The sequence below is a fragment of the Lissotriton vulgaris genome, chromosome 7 (assembly GCF_964263255.1).
Source record: "Lissotriton vulgaris chromosome 7, aLisVul1.2, whole genome shotgun sequence".
Lineage (NCBI taxonomy): Eukaryota > Metazoa > Chordata > Amphibia > Caudata > Salamandridae > Lissotriton > Lissotriton vulgaris.
In genome coordinates, this window is record NC_141695.1 from 343,172,544 (window position 1) to 343,192,783 (window position 20,240).

The 20,240-nt window shown below is 47.9% G+C and overlaps 1 protein-coding gene across 1 annotated transcript in view; it reads left to right on the top strand.

The window, feature by feature from the left end:
• The window catches only part of LOC147701547 (uncharacterized), a 116,651-nt gene extending 104,463 nt beyond the window's left edge, over positions 1-12,188 (top strand). The window contains exons 21-25 of the mRNA XM_086929352.1: positions 795-896; positions 3,297-3,310; positions 5,399-5,455; positions 5,852-5,966; positions 12,079-12,188. Of these exons, the coding sequence (XP_086785478.1) occupies positions 795-896; positions 3,297-3,310; positions 5,399-5,455; positions 5,852-5,966; positions 12,079-12,188 (398 nt within the window). The remainder of the gene's footprint in view (positions 1-794; positions 897-3,296; positions 3,311-5,398; positions 5,456-5,851; positions 5,967-12,078) is intronic.
• The last annotated feature ends 8,052 nt before the right edge of the window (positions 12,189-20,240 follow it).

Genomic DNA, 20,240 nt, shown 5'->3' on the forward strand with positions numbered 1-20,240 from the left:
CCCAAGGGCCCGTCCAGTCTATCTCTCACTACTGCAAGGGCCCGTCCAGTCTATCACTCACTGTCACCAGGGCCCGTCCAGTCTATCTCTCACTATCTCAACGGCCCGTCCAGTCTATCTCTCACTACTGCAAGGGCCCATCCAGTCTATCTCTCACTGTCTCCAGGCCCCATCCCGTCTATCTCTCACTGTCTCCAGGGCCCGTCCAGTCTATCTCTCACTACTGCAAGGGCCCGTCCAGTCTATCACTCACTGTCTCCAGGGCTCGTCCAGTCTATCTCTCACTATCTCAAGGGCCCGTCCAGTCTATCTCTCACTACTGCAAGGGCCCGTCCAGTCTATCTCTCATCGTCCCAAGGGCCCGTCCAGTCTATCTCTCACTACTGCAAGGGCCCGTCCAGTCTATCTCTCACTGTCTCCAGGGCCCGTCCAGTCTATCTCTCACTACTGCAAGGGCCCGTCCAGTCTATCTCTTATTGCCTCACATCATAAAGTGACAGTAATCTCCGCATCTTTTTTTCTGGGGTTGCTCTTTGTTTTTTATCCAAGCATACAGTGCAATCATGTGTTGAGTGAACCTCTTCTCTAGTCCCTCCTGACCTTCCTATCCTTAAAGAATGATCTTGGACGGTAATGAACCGAGGAAAGAGTCCTGTCCCTTTCATGGGAGCACGTCTGCCTCAGCATGGCTTGTCAACCATGCACAGTGTTTACATAACAAGGACCAGGCCTCTGGGTCTATCTCCAGTAATGCTTTGCTTTCTTGTTGTCTTTCCCTGCTCCTCCATCATCAGAGTGCCAGCTGCCCTGTCCTAGTCCTCCAGTGTGTGGCCCTGGGTTTGACACACAAGAAAGGTTTGATGTCAACGCAGACTGCTGCCCAGAATACCGCTGTGGTAAGAGCACTTGAATGAATGAAAGCACACCGCTATTTTCATTAAATGTAGTCCGGATGCAGCAAAAATCTAGGTTTTTCAGAATGATACACATTTATCCTATTCCCGCACTATTTATAAAATGAGAACATACCGTCTATGACAGCAGAAATACAACAGAAATAAAATGTGATAATGCCCTCTCTGATAGCAGAAATACAGCAGGATTGATATGGGATAATACCATCTTTGATAGTAGAAATACAGCAGGAATAAAATGAGGTAATGCCCTCTCTGATAGCAGAAATACAGCAGGAATGAAATGTGGTAATACCGTCTCTGATTGGAGAAATACAGCAGGAATAACATCTGATAATACCCTCTATGATCGCAGAAATACAGCAGGATTGATATGTGGTAATACCATCTCTGATAGCAGAAATACAGCAGGAATTAAATGTGGTAATACCCTCTATGATCGCAGAAATACAGCAGGATTGATATGTGGTAATACCATCTCTGATAGCAGAAATACAGCAGGAATTAAATGTGGTAATACCCTCTATGATCGCAGAAATACAGCAGGATTGATATGTGGTAATACCATCTCTGATAGCAGAAATACAGCAGGAATGAAATGTGGTAATACCCTCTATGATCGCAGAAATACAGCAGGATTGATATGTGGTAATACCATCTCTGATAGCAGAAATACAGCAGGAATGAAATGTGGTAATACCATCTGATTGGAAAAATACAGCAGAAATGAAATGTGGGAATACCATCTGATAGCAAAAATACAGCGGCAATGAAATATCAAAATTCGATCTCTGATAAGAGAAATACACCAGGAATTAAATGTGTTAATACTGTCTCTGATTGCAGCAATGCACCATGAGTATAGTGTGGTAATACCATCTCTGATAGAAGAAATACAGCAGGAATGAAATGTAGTAATTCCGTCTCTGATAGCAGAAATACAGCATGAAAAACATGTGGTAATATTGTCTCTGATAGCTGAAATATGCCAGAAATTAAATGTGGTAAAAACTGTCTCTGATACCAGAAATTCACCAGGAATAAAATGTGATAAAAGCAGATATATAGCATGAATAAAATGTGGCAATAACCGTTTCTGATAGCAGAAATACACTGTGAATAAAATGGGAAATCCACACGGAATTATGTTTGCGGCGCTAATGTTCCTTCTGCATGACGGTGTCATATCCCTCTCTAAATGAGGACAAGCCGAACATGAGAAGTGTACACACTTAATACTGGGGCTAAATACCTTACAAGAATCTGGAGATGTACAAATGCAAGGCGGTGATAAAATATGTGCTTATACACTTTGTCATTACGATGTCAGTCGGACAGGCTCCAAACAGCAGTCAGAGTCTCCTGTACCGTGGCGGAACCTATGTTTCTGACCAAATACAATAAAAAGGTAACCGTTCGGTCATTCCGAATCGGTTCCAACCAGCATTTGGAGACTCTGAGTTGGTTGGATCCAAATTGTACAGCTCTACGGACCGCATTTCCGACCGAGGTACTACAAAGTAGGATTTTGATAGCCTTTCCAAATTAGTCTGGACTGCACGGAACGGCTGTCGGATAACTGACTTTGGGGGCCTGTGGCAGGCTCCCTTTCACCCTGAGACATTGCGCAGGGGACCGTGGTGGTACCCATGGTACACCCCTTTAATCATGCACAGTGTGGCAGGCACCATGGGGTGCCTGCGACAGGGTGCAAGGTTTTACACAACCCCCCTTTTTTTCCAATGGGATCCTGTGTTGTCGGAGAACACAGGCTCCCATTGAAGTCAATGGGAGACTTTCCGAACTGTGTTAGGAAACATCGTAATGGGTGGGTCGGACTCGCCTAACGTTTCGGTCAGATCCGATTTAGACAAGGCGTAGGTTGGATTTCTTTCCGACCAACATCGTAATGAGGCCTGTTGTGCAGAAAGTGAGAGCTACAAGGAGAGACTCAGCTAAGACTGCAAGTAAAAACTGAAATTGCTAACAACAAAATGCTCAGTGTGGGATCCATGTAAAGATATAGACATATAAACCAATGACTGGTACCAAAGTATCTACCATCAATAAATTCTTGCATACAATGCTTCCAATCTTTTTTTAATCCATAAATACTACTTAACCCACTTCCCATCTAGAGTTGGTCTAGGATAATTTACAAGTCCTAGCAGGATTGGAGGCTGCCAGTGGGTTAGGTGCTTGTCGCTTTTTTTGTAGGGAGTTGTTTCGGTGTGCTAAATATTCTAGCAGAGACGTTTTTGAGTCTGTGTTTGCAGTTCATGATTTATCAGTTTTAGTCCTCACGTAGTACTCAATACAGGGGCTGTTTGTGTTAATATAAAACCAACCACTAACCTTATTCACTTTTAAATTCCCTTTCAGTTCCAAAATCAACAGTAAGTTCTGTGTACTTTTCTTCTTGTTAGATATGTTTGCATGAATGCGGTGGTCCCCGTTAATTCTTCGTGTGTACCCCAACTTTGGCTGTATGGCTGATGGGTCTCATTACTTTCCAGGCACAGAAACTTACCAGGCCAGTGCTGCCTATTTTTATCCTACTCCCAATTCACCTTCCTCTGCATCCTTGCTTGATCCGTATGATTGCCCCGGGTCTTCCAAAGCCCACCCAGCTGCTCATTTTATAGCACAAGTCCAACACCGAAATAGCCTATTCACAACGGTCCTGGTTGCCCGAGGGGGGATTCACCTTTTTCCGACAGTAAACGTACAGAACAATGTCTTGACTGTTCTTACCACACCGACCTCACCGGGTCTCCAGCTTAACCCAGGCTTTATCTTCATTGTTATTGCATCTTTTCCTCTAGTCTCCCTAGCAATACTGCTCCTGAAACAGACATTACCCGAGCTCACCTTTACCCTTGCTCTTTCACAGCTATTGCTCCCATGCCTGTCCTAACCCCACCCATTCTGCTTGTTCCACCACAGCCTGGTTACACGTTGTCCAGATTTTCCAATTCTCTCATTCCTGCGCTCATCCAGTCCGCCTGTGTTGGTGTCCTCATGAGTCTTTCACAGCCCGCTCAATCTCCAGACCCTCCTATTGTCGAAAGACAGGCCCTGAATGGTCTTCAGATTTCCAGTTCTTGTGTTAAGTGTTCCCTGGTGTCTATCCCAGCCCACCTGGTCTCCACAGTGTCTTCTATTCTTGAACACAGGCCTTTCATCTTCTACAGATTGTCCACTTCACTCAGTGTTAATCTCCGTTGGTGTCTATCCCAGTCCACCCAATGTCCACATTCTCTCCTATTCTTGAACACAGGCCCGAATGGTCTTCAGATTTTCCAATTGTCCTGGTGTGTTCCCTGCTGTCTGTCCCAGCCCAACCAGTCTCCACAATCCTTTCTATTCTTGAACACACGCCCTGAATGTTCTTCAGATGTTCCCTTTTCTCTCTCATCTACTTTGCTCCTTTCTGTCTGGCCCAAGGATGTCCATTGTGTTTTCCTCTCATACTATTGCCGGTGTGGTACTGTTATATCATTGTTGGGATTGTGTCTGACATAAATATCATGTCTTAAATATCATATATAAAAATATCGCTCCAGTGGAGCTTATAATAGAAAACCTACATCCAATGGGCCGATATTTTTGTAAACAATATTTAGGATGTACTGTTGTGGTCATGTGATATTTCTGGCTACGATATTCTGTAACACTGCTGCTGCTGGCAGAGACTGCTGCTCCAGTGTTGGTATCACAGTAGTTCTGCTGTGCTGTAGTTTTCTTTGTCTCTTTGTCTCCTGCACTTCTGTTGTAATCTAAAGTTTCCATATCTCACCAGTACGTACCCTCTCCCACCTCACCCCTTGAAAATATTATAAAGAATGCTATGGGGTATTACAATGGCGACTAGATGCATTGCTTAATCTGTAAAGTACCAGGGACCATATTATCAAGAAAGGGCGATACATTTGCTCCGCTTTTATCGGCAGGAAACTGCCGCTAAAGCGGCGGTGATGGGCTTGATAATATGTCCTTGTGAATTCCCATAGCAGCCCAGGTTCTGGTGTTAACCTGGGCTGCTATGGGAATTCACAAGGGCATATTATCAAGCCCATTATCGCCGCTTTAGCGGCAGTTTCCTGCAGATAAAAGCAGCGATAATGTATCGCCCTTTCTTGATAATATGGCCCCTGGTGCTGGGCCCAGACCTTTGCTCAGATGCTGCCACTAGTGCGATGGAAGGTCGTGGTATTGTGTGGTCTTGGTTTCCCCTACTGCAGCTTTAATTCATCGACACTCCCACCCTCACTTCTGCACCTTCAGTTTCGTCCCTGCTTTCTCCCTTTGTCACTGATTTGACATCTTTCCCATCCTCCTTCTTTCCTTCTTTTGTGTTGGTTTTCACTCACTTGTTCTGGGTCAAAGTCTGATGAGGCCCCACCTGCAACCACTGGCTCAAATGAAGCACTGACTATTGGGATAGCAAACATACTAATTATCTGTTTCTTCAACATTTTCAGGTTCCGCCTTCAACACCTACTCCATACGTAAGTTCCATGGAAGCTATTCTTAGACGGGTAAAGGTAGCAGGCCAACGGGGGCCATGGCGATAGTTGATTTGTGCATTATCGTTTACTCCATCCACCGTCTCAGGTTCCGATGTGTCATTCACCAGTTTATCACTGTGAAGCCTCCTCTGTCCTGAAATGCAGCGTTTCCAAACGTAGCCGTTCTTTGCCAGGGGTATGCATTACTAGTGCTCACCCAGGATGCGTAGAGTCTAGGGTACCCGCCATCAGATGGCCATTGGAGGCCTAAAGCTGTAAAGGCATCACTTAGCGCGACCAGTGACCACAGCATGTCAGCTGAGGTAGAACTCTCGTCTTAGGACATCCTTGAACACAAAAAGCAATCTCTGCGCCCCTCTCCAGGGTGTTGAGTCTGACCTATGTGGTTTCTATGTCACTCCACAGAATCCTTGTAAGGATGTTACATGTGAAGAGCCTCCACGATGCACGAAGACCGGCTCCCGTCTAGACGAGATAGATGGCTCGGGGGAAGAACCATGCTGTTCTGAATATCACTGTGGTGAGTTGTTGGGCTAAAAGTGGGTACTTACATTTTAGAGGCATACCTGGAGAGCAAAAATGTTCAGAAGCAACACCCAAATAATACTGAAAAGTCTAAGTTTTCAGATTTATTGTGAAAATGAGAGCAGTGAGCAGCATCAAAGAGTGCAAGGAGAACATCTATGCATGGTGGTTGGAAGTGGTTAATTTGTAAAAAAAAAATCAGTGCCGGGACTCTCGTCAGGAAGCAGCTTGCTCCAGCCCATTTCTCAATTTAGCGGCACCTAAAACAGAACCAACTGCTAACCATGAAAGTGGGGAGAGGATGGGACATAATGGTCAGAGCTGCCTACTTCGTAGCTGAGGAACCAGGTACGAGTCTCGCCATCGGCTCAACATCCTGTGATTCTGGACCAATCATGTATTCTCCCCGTAAATGAATGTGTCTCTAACTAGTGCTCATGAAAAGCGCTGGAGTTAGTGTTTAAGTGCTGGTGCTGAGCATAAGAAACTACCTGCTCAAATTAAGCACTGGTGGTTGGGAGGGTGGAGGCGATACCTGGGTAGTGTTTGAAAAGGGATTGTTGCTCATCTAATAAAAGCTATCACTGTCTCAGTTCTCAGGTACATCCATTGCCTCTCACACAGTCACAGCTCTCAGGGCCTGTCCAGTCCATATGTCACTGTCAGATCCCTGATGACATGCCCAGTGCATACATGATTGATTCTGTCCTCAAGGTCCATCAGTCCATATCTCACTACCTCAGCTCTGGGTCACGTACAGCCCATTTCTGACACTCACAGCTCTAAGGGCCTGTTCACCCCACAACCCTATTACCGCTCCCATGGCTTGTCCAGTTCATGTGTCTCTGTATGATCCCTCTTGGCATGCCTAGTGATTACATCGCTGATGGTGTTCCCAGTGTCCTTCATTCTGTATCGCACTATCTCAGCTCTCTGAACCCATCTGTCCAATTTTCACTGTATCAGCTCTGAGGTCGCATCGTCTATATCTCACAGCCAAGACTCTCTAATTCTCTCCAAACCACCTTTCACAGCCAGGGCCGGTGGGGTCCATTCGCCCATATATGTCTAAACAGTCATGGTCCATCCTGACCATTTCCTACTGTCTCAAGTTCTCAGCGATCTCTGCCTTGTTGTATGTATTCAGTGGAAGACATCTCCATACAATCTAACCACTCAGCCCTTCATGGCCCATATGACCCAACCCTTCCTTCTCTTCTATCTTGGACCATATTAGTTCCTGTTCCTCCTTCTCTGGACTGGACTGGGAACCAGCTCCTAGTTCCGCCCTCATACGTCATTGCATATCATGCATAGCATTGCTCCATGGCTCCCTGAGTCCTTCTTCAGTCTTTCTTCTCTTTCAGTCTAGTTCACTGCTCTCAGCAGTATGACTCCACCTTGAGAAGCTGTACCCACGAGGATCCCATTTAAAGGTTTAATATAGATCTGATCCTGGTCCACATTCTGCCCTAAATGCATCTGTTCCTATTGTTAACATCTGGCCTAAGCTTTGCTTACTGAGAGAGCACCGGCTACTAACCACGGTTGTAGGCAATGAACCCATCACAGGCCAAGCCTAAGATGTACATTGTGTGCGAGTTTGGGCAGTGCAACACAATTTTGCATAGCACTTATGGCCCTTCATAAAGTGTTGTAAGCAAGTGGCGTGCCATGAGAGCACCCGTGCAAAGCTTTAGTAATGCTTACTCCTATCTTCTCCACGTACCCACGCCAGTGTTCAGTACAATGTGCTGCTGTTTGCCTGCTCCTCTGGGGTTCACCCTCTACACTGCTGTGTGCCTACTCCTCTGGGGCTGGACAACTGCACTGCTGTGTGCCTGCTCCTCTGGGCTTCGACTGCTGCGCGTCTGTGTGACTGGTCTTCTGAGGTTCAACTGCTGCACTGCCGGTGCCTGCTCCTCTTGGCTTTGACCTCTGCGCTTCTGCTTCCCTGTCCGGCTGGGGTTTGGCCTTTGCACTGCTGTTTGCCTGCTCCTCCATGGTTCGATCGCTAGGCGCTATGTGCCTGCTCCACTTAGGTTCAACCTTTGCGCTGCTGTGTGCTTGCTTCTCCAGGCTTCGTGGGGGTACAGCCACTGTACTGCTGTATGCCTGCTCCTATATGGTTCAAACGCTGCACTGCTATGTGCCTACTCTTTTCAGGTTTGACCATTGCACTCAGGCCCGGCTCCAGGAATTTTTGTTTGGGTGGGCCAAGGGCGCATTTGGGTGGGCCACTGCGGGCTCAATGTGTCGCTTCTGGAGGTAGCCTACAAATAAAAAAAAACTGTACTCCTGCGTGTGATAGAAGGTGATAACAGGAGATTCAGGGCCCTCCATTATTTTCCAAATCTCTTTCTAATCGTTAACACTCTCAAAAAGTGTTTTGCTCCCATGTAAGGTCCTTTTGATGGGCAGAGGAGGTTTCTGAGGTGGGAGTATCAGGCAAGTAACACTACTCAGCCTGCCTCGTTGCCAGCTTTCAGAGAGAATCTCTCTTCATTATTACCTCCATCTGACCCCAGACTCTGCAGTACACTCCCTTCCAGGCCTGATCATCAATTTTCTACAATCTCTCTACCGTGCACCTTAACTCACAGCTAACCTTGGTCCCCAGCCCCATATCAGGCACCACCTGGTTTCATTCTCCATAATCCCACTAAAAAGATTTGTAAAATCACCTTCAAACTGAAAACCCTGAATATAAGAGTAAATATAATTACCACACACTTTAAACTATGTTACACAGTGGCCTTAATGACCCAACTGCTAATTAAATAAGCAAAAACATTACAGGGTCTATTATAGCGCCGGTGCAAAAGTATTTATTGGTGTCCCACCACTGACCTCTTACTCGATAGACACCTTTACTACCACCCTCCAACAGTGCACTTCATCTCTCCTTAGCCCCTTTCAGTCATGACCTCCTCATCAGACTCCCTCCCTACTTGCCACCCACCAGTGTCCCTCATCACTCCAAAGCCCCTCCCCATGACCACCTCCTCAGACTCCCACACAAATACCCTCCACCAGTGCCCCTCATCACTCCATAACCCCTCCCCCCATTGACCTCCTCCTGAGTCCCTCACTGCCACCCTCCACCAGTGTCCCTCATCGCTCCAAAGCACCTCCCCCATGACCTCATCGGATTCCCTCATTGCCACCCTCCTCCCAGACTCCCCCACTACCACCCTCCACCAGTGCCCCTCATCACTCCGTAGCTCCTCCCCATGACCTCCCCCTCCTCGGATTCCCTCATTGCCATCCTCCAACACTGGCCTTCATCTCTCCGTAGCCTCTTCCCCTCATGACCTCCTCCTCAGACTCCCTCCCTACCACCCTCCACCAGTGCCCCTCAGCGCTCCATAGCCCCTCCCCATTACCTCCTCCTCAGACTCCCTCCCTACCACCCTTCACCAGTGCCCCTCATCACTCCAAAGCTCCTCTGCCTCATGACCTCCTCCTAAGACTCCCTCCCTACCACCCTCCACCAGTGCCCATCACTCCAAAGCAACCCCCCTCATGACCGCCTCCTCAGACTCCCCCACTACCACCCTCCACCAGTGCCCCTCATGACCTCCTCCCAGACTCCCCCACTACCACCCTCCACCAGTGCACCTCATCTCTCCGTAGCTCCTCCCCATGACCTCCCCCTCTTCGGATTCCCTCATTGCCATCCTCCAACACTGGCCTTCATCTCTCCGTAGCCTCTTCCCCTCATGACCTCCTCCTCAGACTCCCTCCCTACTACCCTCCACCAGTGCCCCTCAGCGCTCCTTAGCCCCTCTCCATTACCTCCTCCTCAGACTCCCTCCCTAGTACCCTCCACCAGTGCCCCTCAGCGCTCCATAGCCCCTCTCCATTACCTCCTCCTCAGACTCCCTCCCTACCACCCTTCACCAGTGCCCCTCATCACTCCAAAGCCCCTCTGCCTCATGACCGCCTCCTCAGACTCCCCCACTACCACCCTCCACCAGTGCCCCTCATGCCCTCCTTCTCAGACTCCCTCCCTACCACCCTCCACCAGTGCCCATCCCTCAAAAGCAACCCCCCCTCATGACCGCCTCCTCAGAATCCCTCCCTACCACCCTCCACCAGTGCCCGTCATCACTTCAAGCAACACCCCCTCATGACCGCCTCCTCAGACTCCCTCCCTACCACCCTCCACCAGTGCCCCTCATGCCCTCCTCCTCAGACTCCCTCCCTACCACCCTCCACCAGTGCCCATCCCTCAAAAGCAACCCCCCCTCATGACCGCGTCCTCAGAATCCCTCCCTATCACCCTCCACCAGTGCCCGTCATCACTCCAAGCAACACCCCCTCATGACCGCCTCCTCAGACTCCCTCCCTACCACCCTCCACCAGTGCCCCTCATGCCCTCCTCCTCAGACTCCCTCCCTACCACCCTCCACCAGTGCCCATCCCTCAAAAGCAACCCCCCTCATGACCGCCTCCTCAGAATCCCTCCCTATCACCCTCCACCAGTGCCCATCATCACTCCAAGCAACACCCCCTCATGATCTCCTCCTCAGACTCCCTTCCTACCCCTCCACCAGTGCCCCTCATCACTCCAAAGCAACTCCCCCTTATGACCTCCTCCTCAGAATCCCTTCCTACCACCCCCCACCAGTGCCCATCACTCCAAAGCCCCTCCCCCACGACCTCCTCTTCAGACTCCCTCACAAACAACCTCCACCAGTGCCTTCCATCTCTCCGTATCTCCACCACTCATGATGCCCCCTCGGATTCCCTCATTGCCACCCTCCAACAGAGCCCATCATCACTCCATAGCCCCTCTCTCATATGCATTTTATTTCTTGTATAGCGCTACTCGTAGTGTAGGGTATCACAGTACTGTACATCACACACACATTATGCAGACACAATGATTCATAAAAGTATCCAAATCAGCCTATAGGGAATGTCACATAAGCTAATGAAGATTACCAGGTGTAGGAATCACATCTCATCCATGCTGCTGGGCAATATGTATTAAGAGGGTTAGGTCTGGAGAACCACAAACACAGGATTTAAAGCATACCCCAGTGGTTGGCTGTACTGATTAGAAATTATATCTGCCCAAACTCTGTATTGCAACATTAGAATAATGAAATACTGGGAAAATTCGAACTAACTAGCAATACAAAAAAAAAATCTAATTATACCATTCTGGTTTGTATACACGTCTTTGATCACACTGTCCTATGTATCAAAGGATCTCTGTGACAAAGGCAGTAACCCACTGAGCTATCCACGTTAACTACAGTTCTATTGCATTTAAATACTACAAACCAACAAAAGAACGCTCTCCAGCAAGATCAACAATCCCCAAGGTTATTTGGACATTTAGCTGTCGTGCATCCTTGCAGAACCACTCATGAATGATACCAACGATTTAAACACACGATGTGAATGAAAATGAAATAAACACGGCGTTCTAAGTATGTCTTTCTCACAGATTTAAAAAACACAATATCCACACATTCTCTTACCTGCTCCTTACGAACTCTGTCACAGCCGATCGGGTAAACAAACAGCTCAAGGGGTCAGGAAGGTCAGGAAAACAAAACGGCAAAACAAACTCCTCTTTACCAGCAGAAAAGAATGAATTATCCACAAATCCAGTTCCAACGAAAGGAGTTGTCCCCTTCGCAGTGCCCCTAATGTACCTGCACGAGTCGGCGGGGACACAGCCCACCTGCCTAATAGGAGATGCGTGATTGGGGGTGCGAGCCCAGGCCCAATCACGCAACTCCTAAAGAAAGATAACGTTCGAAGAACGTTTTAACTTGCAGTGGCCATATTCTGCTGGCCTTGCTGACGTGACTGCCAGGGCCAAGGGTTATGTTTGGGTGGGCCAGGCCAAAGTTTGGGTGGGCCCGGCCCACCCGGCCCACCCGGCCCACCCTCTAGAACCGGGCCTGATTGCACTGCTGTGTGCCTGCTCCTCCGAGGTTCACCCGCTGCGCTGCTGTGTGCCTGCTCCTCCGAAGTTCCCCCGCTGCGCCGCTGTGTGCCTGCTCCTCCGAGGTGCAGCCGCTGCTGTGTGTTTCTGTTTCTGCACTAACACTACTTTACTTTTGTATTTCCGTGTCTCGCATCAGTCTGTGATCTCTGCTCTGAAGCTCCGGAGTGTCCCCCTCGCCACAAACTGAAGAAATTTTTTGACTCGCAGATTGAGTGCTGTCCCCGATACGAATGCGGTAGGTACTAAGAGAAGCATAACAGCAATGGGGTGGGAGAGGGGGACACAAGGGATGCGGGCGGGAGACAGCACCAGCTTACCACACACGAGGAATAAATGGTGCACTCAAAAGACAGTCGAGCTGTGATAGAGGCTCCGTGAGGACGGCGGGTGAGGAGCGCAGTGAGACAAAAGGAGACACGACATCTGAAATTCTTCAACCAGGAACTCTATCCGTTGCATCCACTCCAGAGCCTGGCCTCTCTCGGTCCCTCCCATCACATTCACTCCAGAGCCTGGCCTCTCTCGGTCCCTCCCATCACATTCACTCCAGAGCCTGGCCTCTCTCGGTCCCTCCCATCACATTCACTCCAGAGCCTGGCCTCTCTCGGTCCCTCCCATCACATCCACTCCAGAGCCTGGCCTCTCTCGGTCCCTCCCATCACATTCACTCCAGAGCCTGGCCTCTCTCGGTCCCTCCCATCACATCCACTCCAGAGCCTGGCCTCTCTCGGTCCCTCCCATCACATTCACTCCAGAGCCTGGCCTCTCTCGGTCCCTCCCATCACATTCACTCCAGAGCCTGGCCTCTCTCGGTCCCTCCCATCACATCCACTCCAGAGCCTGGCCTCTCTCGGTCCTTCCCATCACATTCACTCCAGAGCCTGGCCTCTCTCGGTCCTTCCCATCACATTCACTCCAGAGCCTGGCCTCTCTCGGTCCCTCCCATCACATTCACTCCAGAGCCTGGCCTCTCTCGGTCCCTCCCATCACATCCACTCCAGAGCCTGGCCTCTCTCGGTCCCTCCCGTCACATCCACTCCAGAGCCTGGCCTCTCTCGGTCCCTCCCATCACATTCACTCCAGAGCCTGGCCTCTCTCGGTCCCTCCCGTCACATTCACTCCAGAGCCTGGCCTCTCTCGGTCCCTCCCATCACATTCACTCCAGAGCCTGGCCTCTCTCGGTCCCTCCCGTCACATTCACTCCAGAGCCTGGCCTCTCTCGGTCCCTCCCGTCACATTCACTCCAGAGCCTGGCCTCTCTCGGTCTCTCCCGTCACATCCATTCCAGAGCCTGGCCTCTCTCGGTCTCTCCCATCACATCCACTCCAGAGCCTGGCCTCTCTCGGTCCCTCCCATCACATTCACTCCAGAGCCTGGCCTCTCTCGGTCCCTCCCATCACATCCACTCCAGAGCCTGGCCTCTCTCGGTCCCTCCCATCACATTCACTCCAGAGCCTGGCCTCTCTCGGTCCCTCCCATCACATTCACTCCAGAGCCTGGCCTCTCTCGATCCCTCCCATCACATTCACTCCAGAGCCTGGCCTCTTTCGGTCCCTCCCATCACATCCATTCCAGAGCCTGGCCTCTCTCGGTCTCTCCTGTCACATCCACTCCAGAGCCTGGCCTCTCTCCGTCTCTCCTGTCACATCCACTCCAGAGCCTGGCCTCTCTCGGTCTCTCCTGTCACATCCACTCCAGAGCCTGGCCTCTCTCGGTCTCTCCCATCACATCCATTCCAGAGCCTGACCTCTCTCGGCCTCTCCCGTCATATTCACAGCAGAGTCTGAACTCTTCATCAAACCCTGCCATGCCAGGGCTATCTGAGTCTCTCCAATCCACTGATTTCAGAGCCTGGTCTCTCTCCTATCACTCACTACAGTACGTGTCCTTTCTGGGGCTCTAATGCAACACAAAAAGATGATGGACGGAATGTTGAACATTATCAAACATTCACCCCCAGTCACAGGTCTGGGTTTAATCCATCGTTATTTTGCCCACCACGCCACCCCAGTTCAGGCATAGCCATATGCAAATCAGTCTTGACCCTGTGCCTCATGGGAACAGTCCAGCCCGAACTGCCAAGCTAGGTCCTCCCTTGACTGGAAACAAGCATCCTAGGACCGGTTTCGGGGTTTCACTCCTCTTCAGCCAGGATAGATTGACTCCAGTGGCATAGTGAGCACGGGAGCCACGTCTGGGCATACCCTTCCCACTTTCTGGGGCTCTCCCATCACGCACTGCAGTGCCTTTCCTCACGGTCTCTGCCATCACTCACTGCAGTGCCTGGTCTCTCTCAACCTCTGCCATCACACACTGCAGGGCCTGGTCTCTCTGGGTATCTCTCATTAACAAGTTCATGGCCTCTCCGGGTCTCCCATTGCAATCACAGCAGCACGTGGCCCCTCTGGGGCTTGCCATCAATGACTGCGCCTGGCCTTTCTGGGTCTCTCTAACTGCATTAGTAGCAGAGCCTTTCTCCCCATAGTCTCACCCCTTTACTCTGACATGTTCTCTCTGGACCTGTGCCCCTCAACCTGACTGCATCAACTGCGCTCCCTGGGCACCTATCGCCCCTGTATCTGTAGCACCTGCCCTCCCTGGGTGTCTGACCTCACTCTATCTGAAGTACTTGGCCTCTCTGGATTTCTGTCCCCCACTCTACCTGCTGCAACAGTCCTATCTGGCAGTCTGTCCTGCACTTAGAGCTTGACCTCGCTGGGTGTCTGACGTCACCCTGCCTGCAGTATCTGGCCTCCCAGGGTGTCTGCCCTCATTCTGCCTGCCCTCTTTGGGTCTGGCCCATCACATTCAGTGCATCGCCTGACCTCATGGAACACTGCCTCCTCTAACCTGTCCCTATTTACAAGTGCTCCTCTCGCTGGGGTTCTGGAGTTTACATTCGGCTACTGCTGCCTTAAGACAGAGCTTTAGGTCTCTGCAAATACCAGGTGTTAATGCCATGGTGATGGCTCAGTGATTGTTGAGCATGACTTGCCAGAGAAAGTGTTCCTTACCCCGTACATATGTACCCGTGCAGGCTGGTACATCGCTGCACGTAGCTTCTTCAGCTGTCGCAAATGTAGGGGGATATGTACAAGGAAGTGGAGGAGCATGTCATTAGCCTCCTTGGCTTAACGACACGCTCCACCATTTCTGAAACACAAGGCTGCACCATATTTACAAGAATGTGGTGCAGCCCTGTGTTTCCCCTTGCGATGGAGCCAGGTTTAGCAACTTATAGATTTGTTTATGTACAGGAAGAGACACTTTCCTGTACATAAACAAACCATGGCATTTTGCTTTTTCAATGTGCGCTGCAGGCAGCACACATGGAAAAAGCAAACACTAGGAGAAATGATGCATTTTTCCTCGTTTTGCCAATTTAAGACCAGGGTTTTCCTGGTCTTCAGGTTGTCGCTGCCTCTTATGTACACTACCCTAGTACATAGGGGGCAGCGTCAAGTACAATAGGTGTTTCGGTGGAACGCTCACCACAACACCCACTGCACGCCCCTTTCATGCTAACAATAGCGTGAAAGGGGGCCTAATGTGCAAGGCAGCGTTAAGACATGTTAAGTAGCTTAAAGCTGCCTTGTACATATGGGTCAGCACCCATCGTCACCACCATGTCGGTAAAAGTGACGTTGTGGTGGCGATATTGGCTTGTACATATGCTCCTTAGGTTATATTTGGAACAAACATTTTCACGGCGTGTAAATAGTAGTTACACCAATATTTTAGTTACAGTATTTTTAAGTCATGAAATAAATAGGACAGGACGTTTACAGTTTTTAATTTATTTTTATTTTTATTTGAAAAGTTTTATATAGCACTGGCTAGACCCGGAGGTATCAGAGCGCTTTACATGAGACAGGACATTGTTTCAGAACATTGTTACATCAGTTACAGTTACCAGTATATGCTTAGGAGAAAAACGTGAGCTTACGCAATATTATAAGATATTAGCGCTCACACTCGTGAACCCCCTGGGGTTATGTAAAGGAGTTGATGAGAAGGGGCGTGTGCAAAAACGCCTGTGTGGATGTTTCTCTTGGTGTTTTTAAGAACACAACAATGATTGTTTCTCTTGTTTCTCGTTTCAGTGTCACCGGTAAGTTGCCCATGACGGTCTTCGTGCAGTAAGTAGCGCTCTGGAGATGGACTTTCCGACTCTTTAGAGCACCACTGTGGCTTTGCGCCATGTCTTTCTGAAGCCGAAACATTTAAAGGCATTATAACAACAACTCAAGATGTAATATGTGCTATGTCTGACATATCTAATAATAGGGCTTTTAGTGGTGTGAAAAAAGAAGGGCGGGGGCCTCAAAAAGTGACGTGCTCTAATAAGCCTAAGTAACCTATGTAAATACGGGTGTGGCTTAAAACGTAAACTAAAATCCCGTGCTCCCATAGCAGGCCACCTGACCAGTATTGTAGTGCCTCTTTCTGACCTTTCTGTTATTGCATCCAGAAATATAACACAACAACAGAGCTCTGCCAGAGCTTATTAGCTGGTAAAGATAAATAAGTGACAATACATTTTTTGTATTGAAAAAACATTTTAATTTCGAAACTATGAGACTGTGAAATAAAAATAGTTCTGTGAAGGGGTAGTGATCCTCAGAGTCTCAATTAGCCCTGTTCTTTTCTTCACAAAACTTTCCTCTGCAGTGTGTCTGTGTTAGAAACTCACACCCCACATCTTTCTGAAATCCTCCATCTGCATATCACACCACATTTCTTTTCTCTTTAGCACCCTCTTTTAATTCTCTCTTGAATGCACCTCCTTGCATCTCATTGACTTCACTTTCCCCTCGTACACACACCTGAAAGGATTGCCTTTTCTCTCACTTTCATCCTGTCAATATTTCAACAACTCGCCATCTCCTTCACACAGTTTCATATAAAATCACATTTATAATTGCTATGCAGTAAGGCCAGGGACTGGATGAGCATATACTCTGAATACTTTTATGGGCCACTGATAGGCACTCTGTGAGCATCTCCCTGTCTCTTCGGCCTAAGTTCCAAATCTTAAATTTGCCCTATTCTTACTTGGCTGGCATAGGAGTGGGCATGGGTCTCTTTTCAACCAAATGTGGTCAAAGCTGAGCAAAGAATAATGCAACGGTGCACAGGTACTAGGAAACAACTGACTGCTTTATTCTTGATCTTTGTCCTCTGCAGTGTGTTGACATCACATGTGCCCCACCTCCACTGTGCGAAAAGCTAGGTGCAATTGCTGAACCACAGGAAGGTTCAGGAGAAGACGACTGCTGTCCGGAGTATGAATGTGGTGAGTTGAATAAGCATCCCCGTTCCACATCGGTTTCCTCAGCCAACGCATCTTCTCAGTTGCTTAGCAGCCCCCTAACATTGGTACTGTTAGTGTAAGCTTGGCTCTAAGGTTGTATGCCATATGCCCATTTCAAGAATGCGTGTAGACTATTTGTTTCTAAAGCACAGAGCGTAGTCCACAGGGACTGACAGAAGGTGTCATTACAGTGGTAATATATACCTTGACTTGAAATTATGGGTCATGTGATGAAGGTAATCTTTTTAAGATGAATAGAAAGTTGTCCGCAGGTGTAGGGTGTTGAATTATTTCAAGTTCAAAAACCCTACAGGACATTGTTAGTGATGTCATCAACATGTCATTAATTATGCAATATATGAGGTCATAAGCAGTGCATAGCGGGGGCGCAAGGTATAGTTAGCTCAGCGAATTATATCTGGTGCATGTCAGAGGTTTTTTGTTTTTTAAACATTACATTTTATCTTATTTCAGAACCTAACTATAGAGTCACTTTAACCTTTGTTTGGAGTTCAAGTGACGTTATACTTACGTATAACTTTATCATTATATATATATATATATATATTCTATTAATCCTTGAAACTTTATTAATAGACTTTCTTTTTTTTAATGGCACTGTAAGGCTTATTTTTAAAAGTAAAAGTATAAAAATATTTTTTATTAAGTACGTCATTTTTAACCAGGATTTTAAAAAATTAAATACATATAAAAATTGTAGTAAGGGTGGATATTTTTTACATTATTTGCTCTAATATTAATATTTATAAATTAAATTCATATTTTTAATTATTTCATTATCTAATACACATTTAGGTTGAGTTGTTAATGTGTGGTAATATAGTATTCTAATAGTTCCAGTTTAATAGTAATTATTTTACACTATTTTGCATTAATATTGTATACAAATATTTCTAAATATTTTTTATTAGAATAATAAACTTTAATGCATTTTCCTGCACGTTCCCACAGGGAGATAGATGTTATGTTATGTTAAAAATAATTTATAACGCGCACATTCACCAACGGTTTCTTGGCGCTAAGCGGGGTCGGTTGCGGGTACAGAAACATTAGGATTTAATTGTAGGCCTGAACAAATATCCACATTTGCAGGGATTTCCTAAATTGAGTGTAGGAGGTGGCCAGCCGCAATTCAGGGGAGAGGGATTTCCAGAATTGGGTTGCCAAGGTCGAGAATCTTAGACCACCATATTTTTGCGTTTGAATGGGCAAGGGGTCAACAGGTTCATGTTTGAAGAACATAGATCTCGGGGGCGGGGGGGGGCAAAACACTGTATTTTGGAAGCAATGAAGGCCGGACCACAATCCGAGAGGGCTTTGTAGATCATGCTGCTTAATTTAAAGACGCAGCGTTGGGTCACGGGAAGCCAATGTAGGTTTTTCAACAAAGGTTTCACGTGGTGAGACTTTGGTTGACCGTAAACAAGCCCGGTGGCTTGGTTCTGCACTAGTTGTAGCGGATGTAGTTGGTAGACTGGGATACTGATGTACAGGGAGTTAGCGTAATCAATACACGACATACCCAGGGCAAGGATGACTTGGATCCGGGCCTCAGTGGTTAAATATATGCTTATTTTCCGAATTATCCGAAGGTGGAAAAAACAAGCAGAGACCACTGAACTTATCTGTTCCTTCATAGTGAGATCGTTGCTGATCACAATTCCCTGGCTTTTGACGGAGCTGACTGGAGGAGGGGTTATTTAAACAACAGTGGTCCCTTTGGGGGAATTTTGCAGGGTGAAAAAATATAGACTCAGTCGTAACTATATTGTTTGGACATACCCAGGCGGGCAGAGGTCTAATATTTACTTAAAGTTAAATATAGGAGATGTTACACAATTCACAAAGTGGTGCACAAGCCTGCACCCTACTCAACACATGTGCAACAAACAATCATTTGCAGGACTGGAACATAAGGGCTTGTAGGCAAAAGCATGAGGTTTACAGTACCAATGATTACACAGTGTCAAGGTATAGCAAAACACAACAGAACACCTTACAATAATAGTACACATACGATTTAGAGCTTGTATAAGGTGTTATGAGAAGTCGACGGTGTTTCGATCCGTTATCTTGATACACGGATCATCATCAGGACATGAATGATATGCCTAATATTTGTAGCCTCAGATGCCGATAAATGGAACTAGAGAGGGTTGCAGCGGCTGGTGCTGCACCCTGAGGCCGGTGGAATTCCGAGATCTTGGACCTAGTTAAAGGCGTACAGGACAACGCTGACGGTGCGGGCGCCCGATTCTCTTGGGAGTCGGCTGTTAAGAGTCCAATACGATAAAGACAATGGCGCGATGGCCGGGCAATTCTCGGCGCAGCGGCGTGATCGCAGTGTCTGCGGGGAGTGTTCTCAGTCTGGAGGAGGGGGGCACCCCAGTGAATGTGGCCAAAAGTTGGAGTTCTAGGGATTTGCTGGGCCACCAGTAAGAATCATCTCGGTTTTATCGGGATTTAATTTGAGATGATTAGTGTTCATCCAGTTGCTGATGAATGTCATAGTAGACTGAAAACTCTCCATTAATAAAGGAGAAGAGTCAATATTGAACACTAACTGGAGATCATCAGCATAGTTAAATGTAACAACCTCTCTCTTTCGGAGGGCCAGAATTAAAGGAAAAATATACAAATTAAAGAGGAGAGGGGAAAGAGATGAGCCCTGTGGAACACCACAAGTCAGTCTTCTTTTTTCAGCAAAAAACTGACGAGGCAGACTGCTAGAAAGCGATCACTGAGGAAAGAAGAGATCCACTCCAGTGAAAGACCCCGGATCCCGGCACTTCTGACCCGGTCGACCAGCAAGTGGTGATCAACCGTATCGAAAGCAGCCGAGAGATCCAAGAGCACCAGGGCTTGCGTGGAGTTCTGATCAGCCCCCCTTCTTAATTCGTCGAGAGCTGCTAAGATGACAGACTCGGTAGAGAGTTTGAGTCTAAAACCGGCTTGGTGTGAGT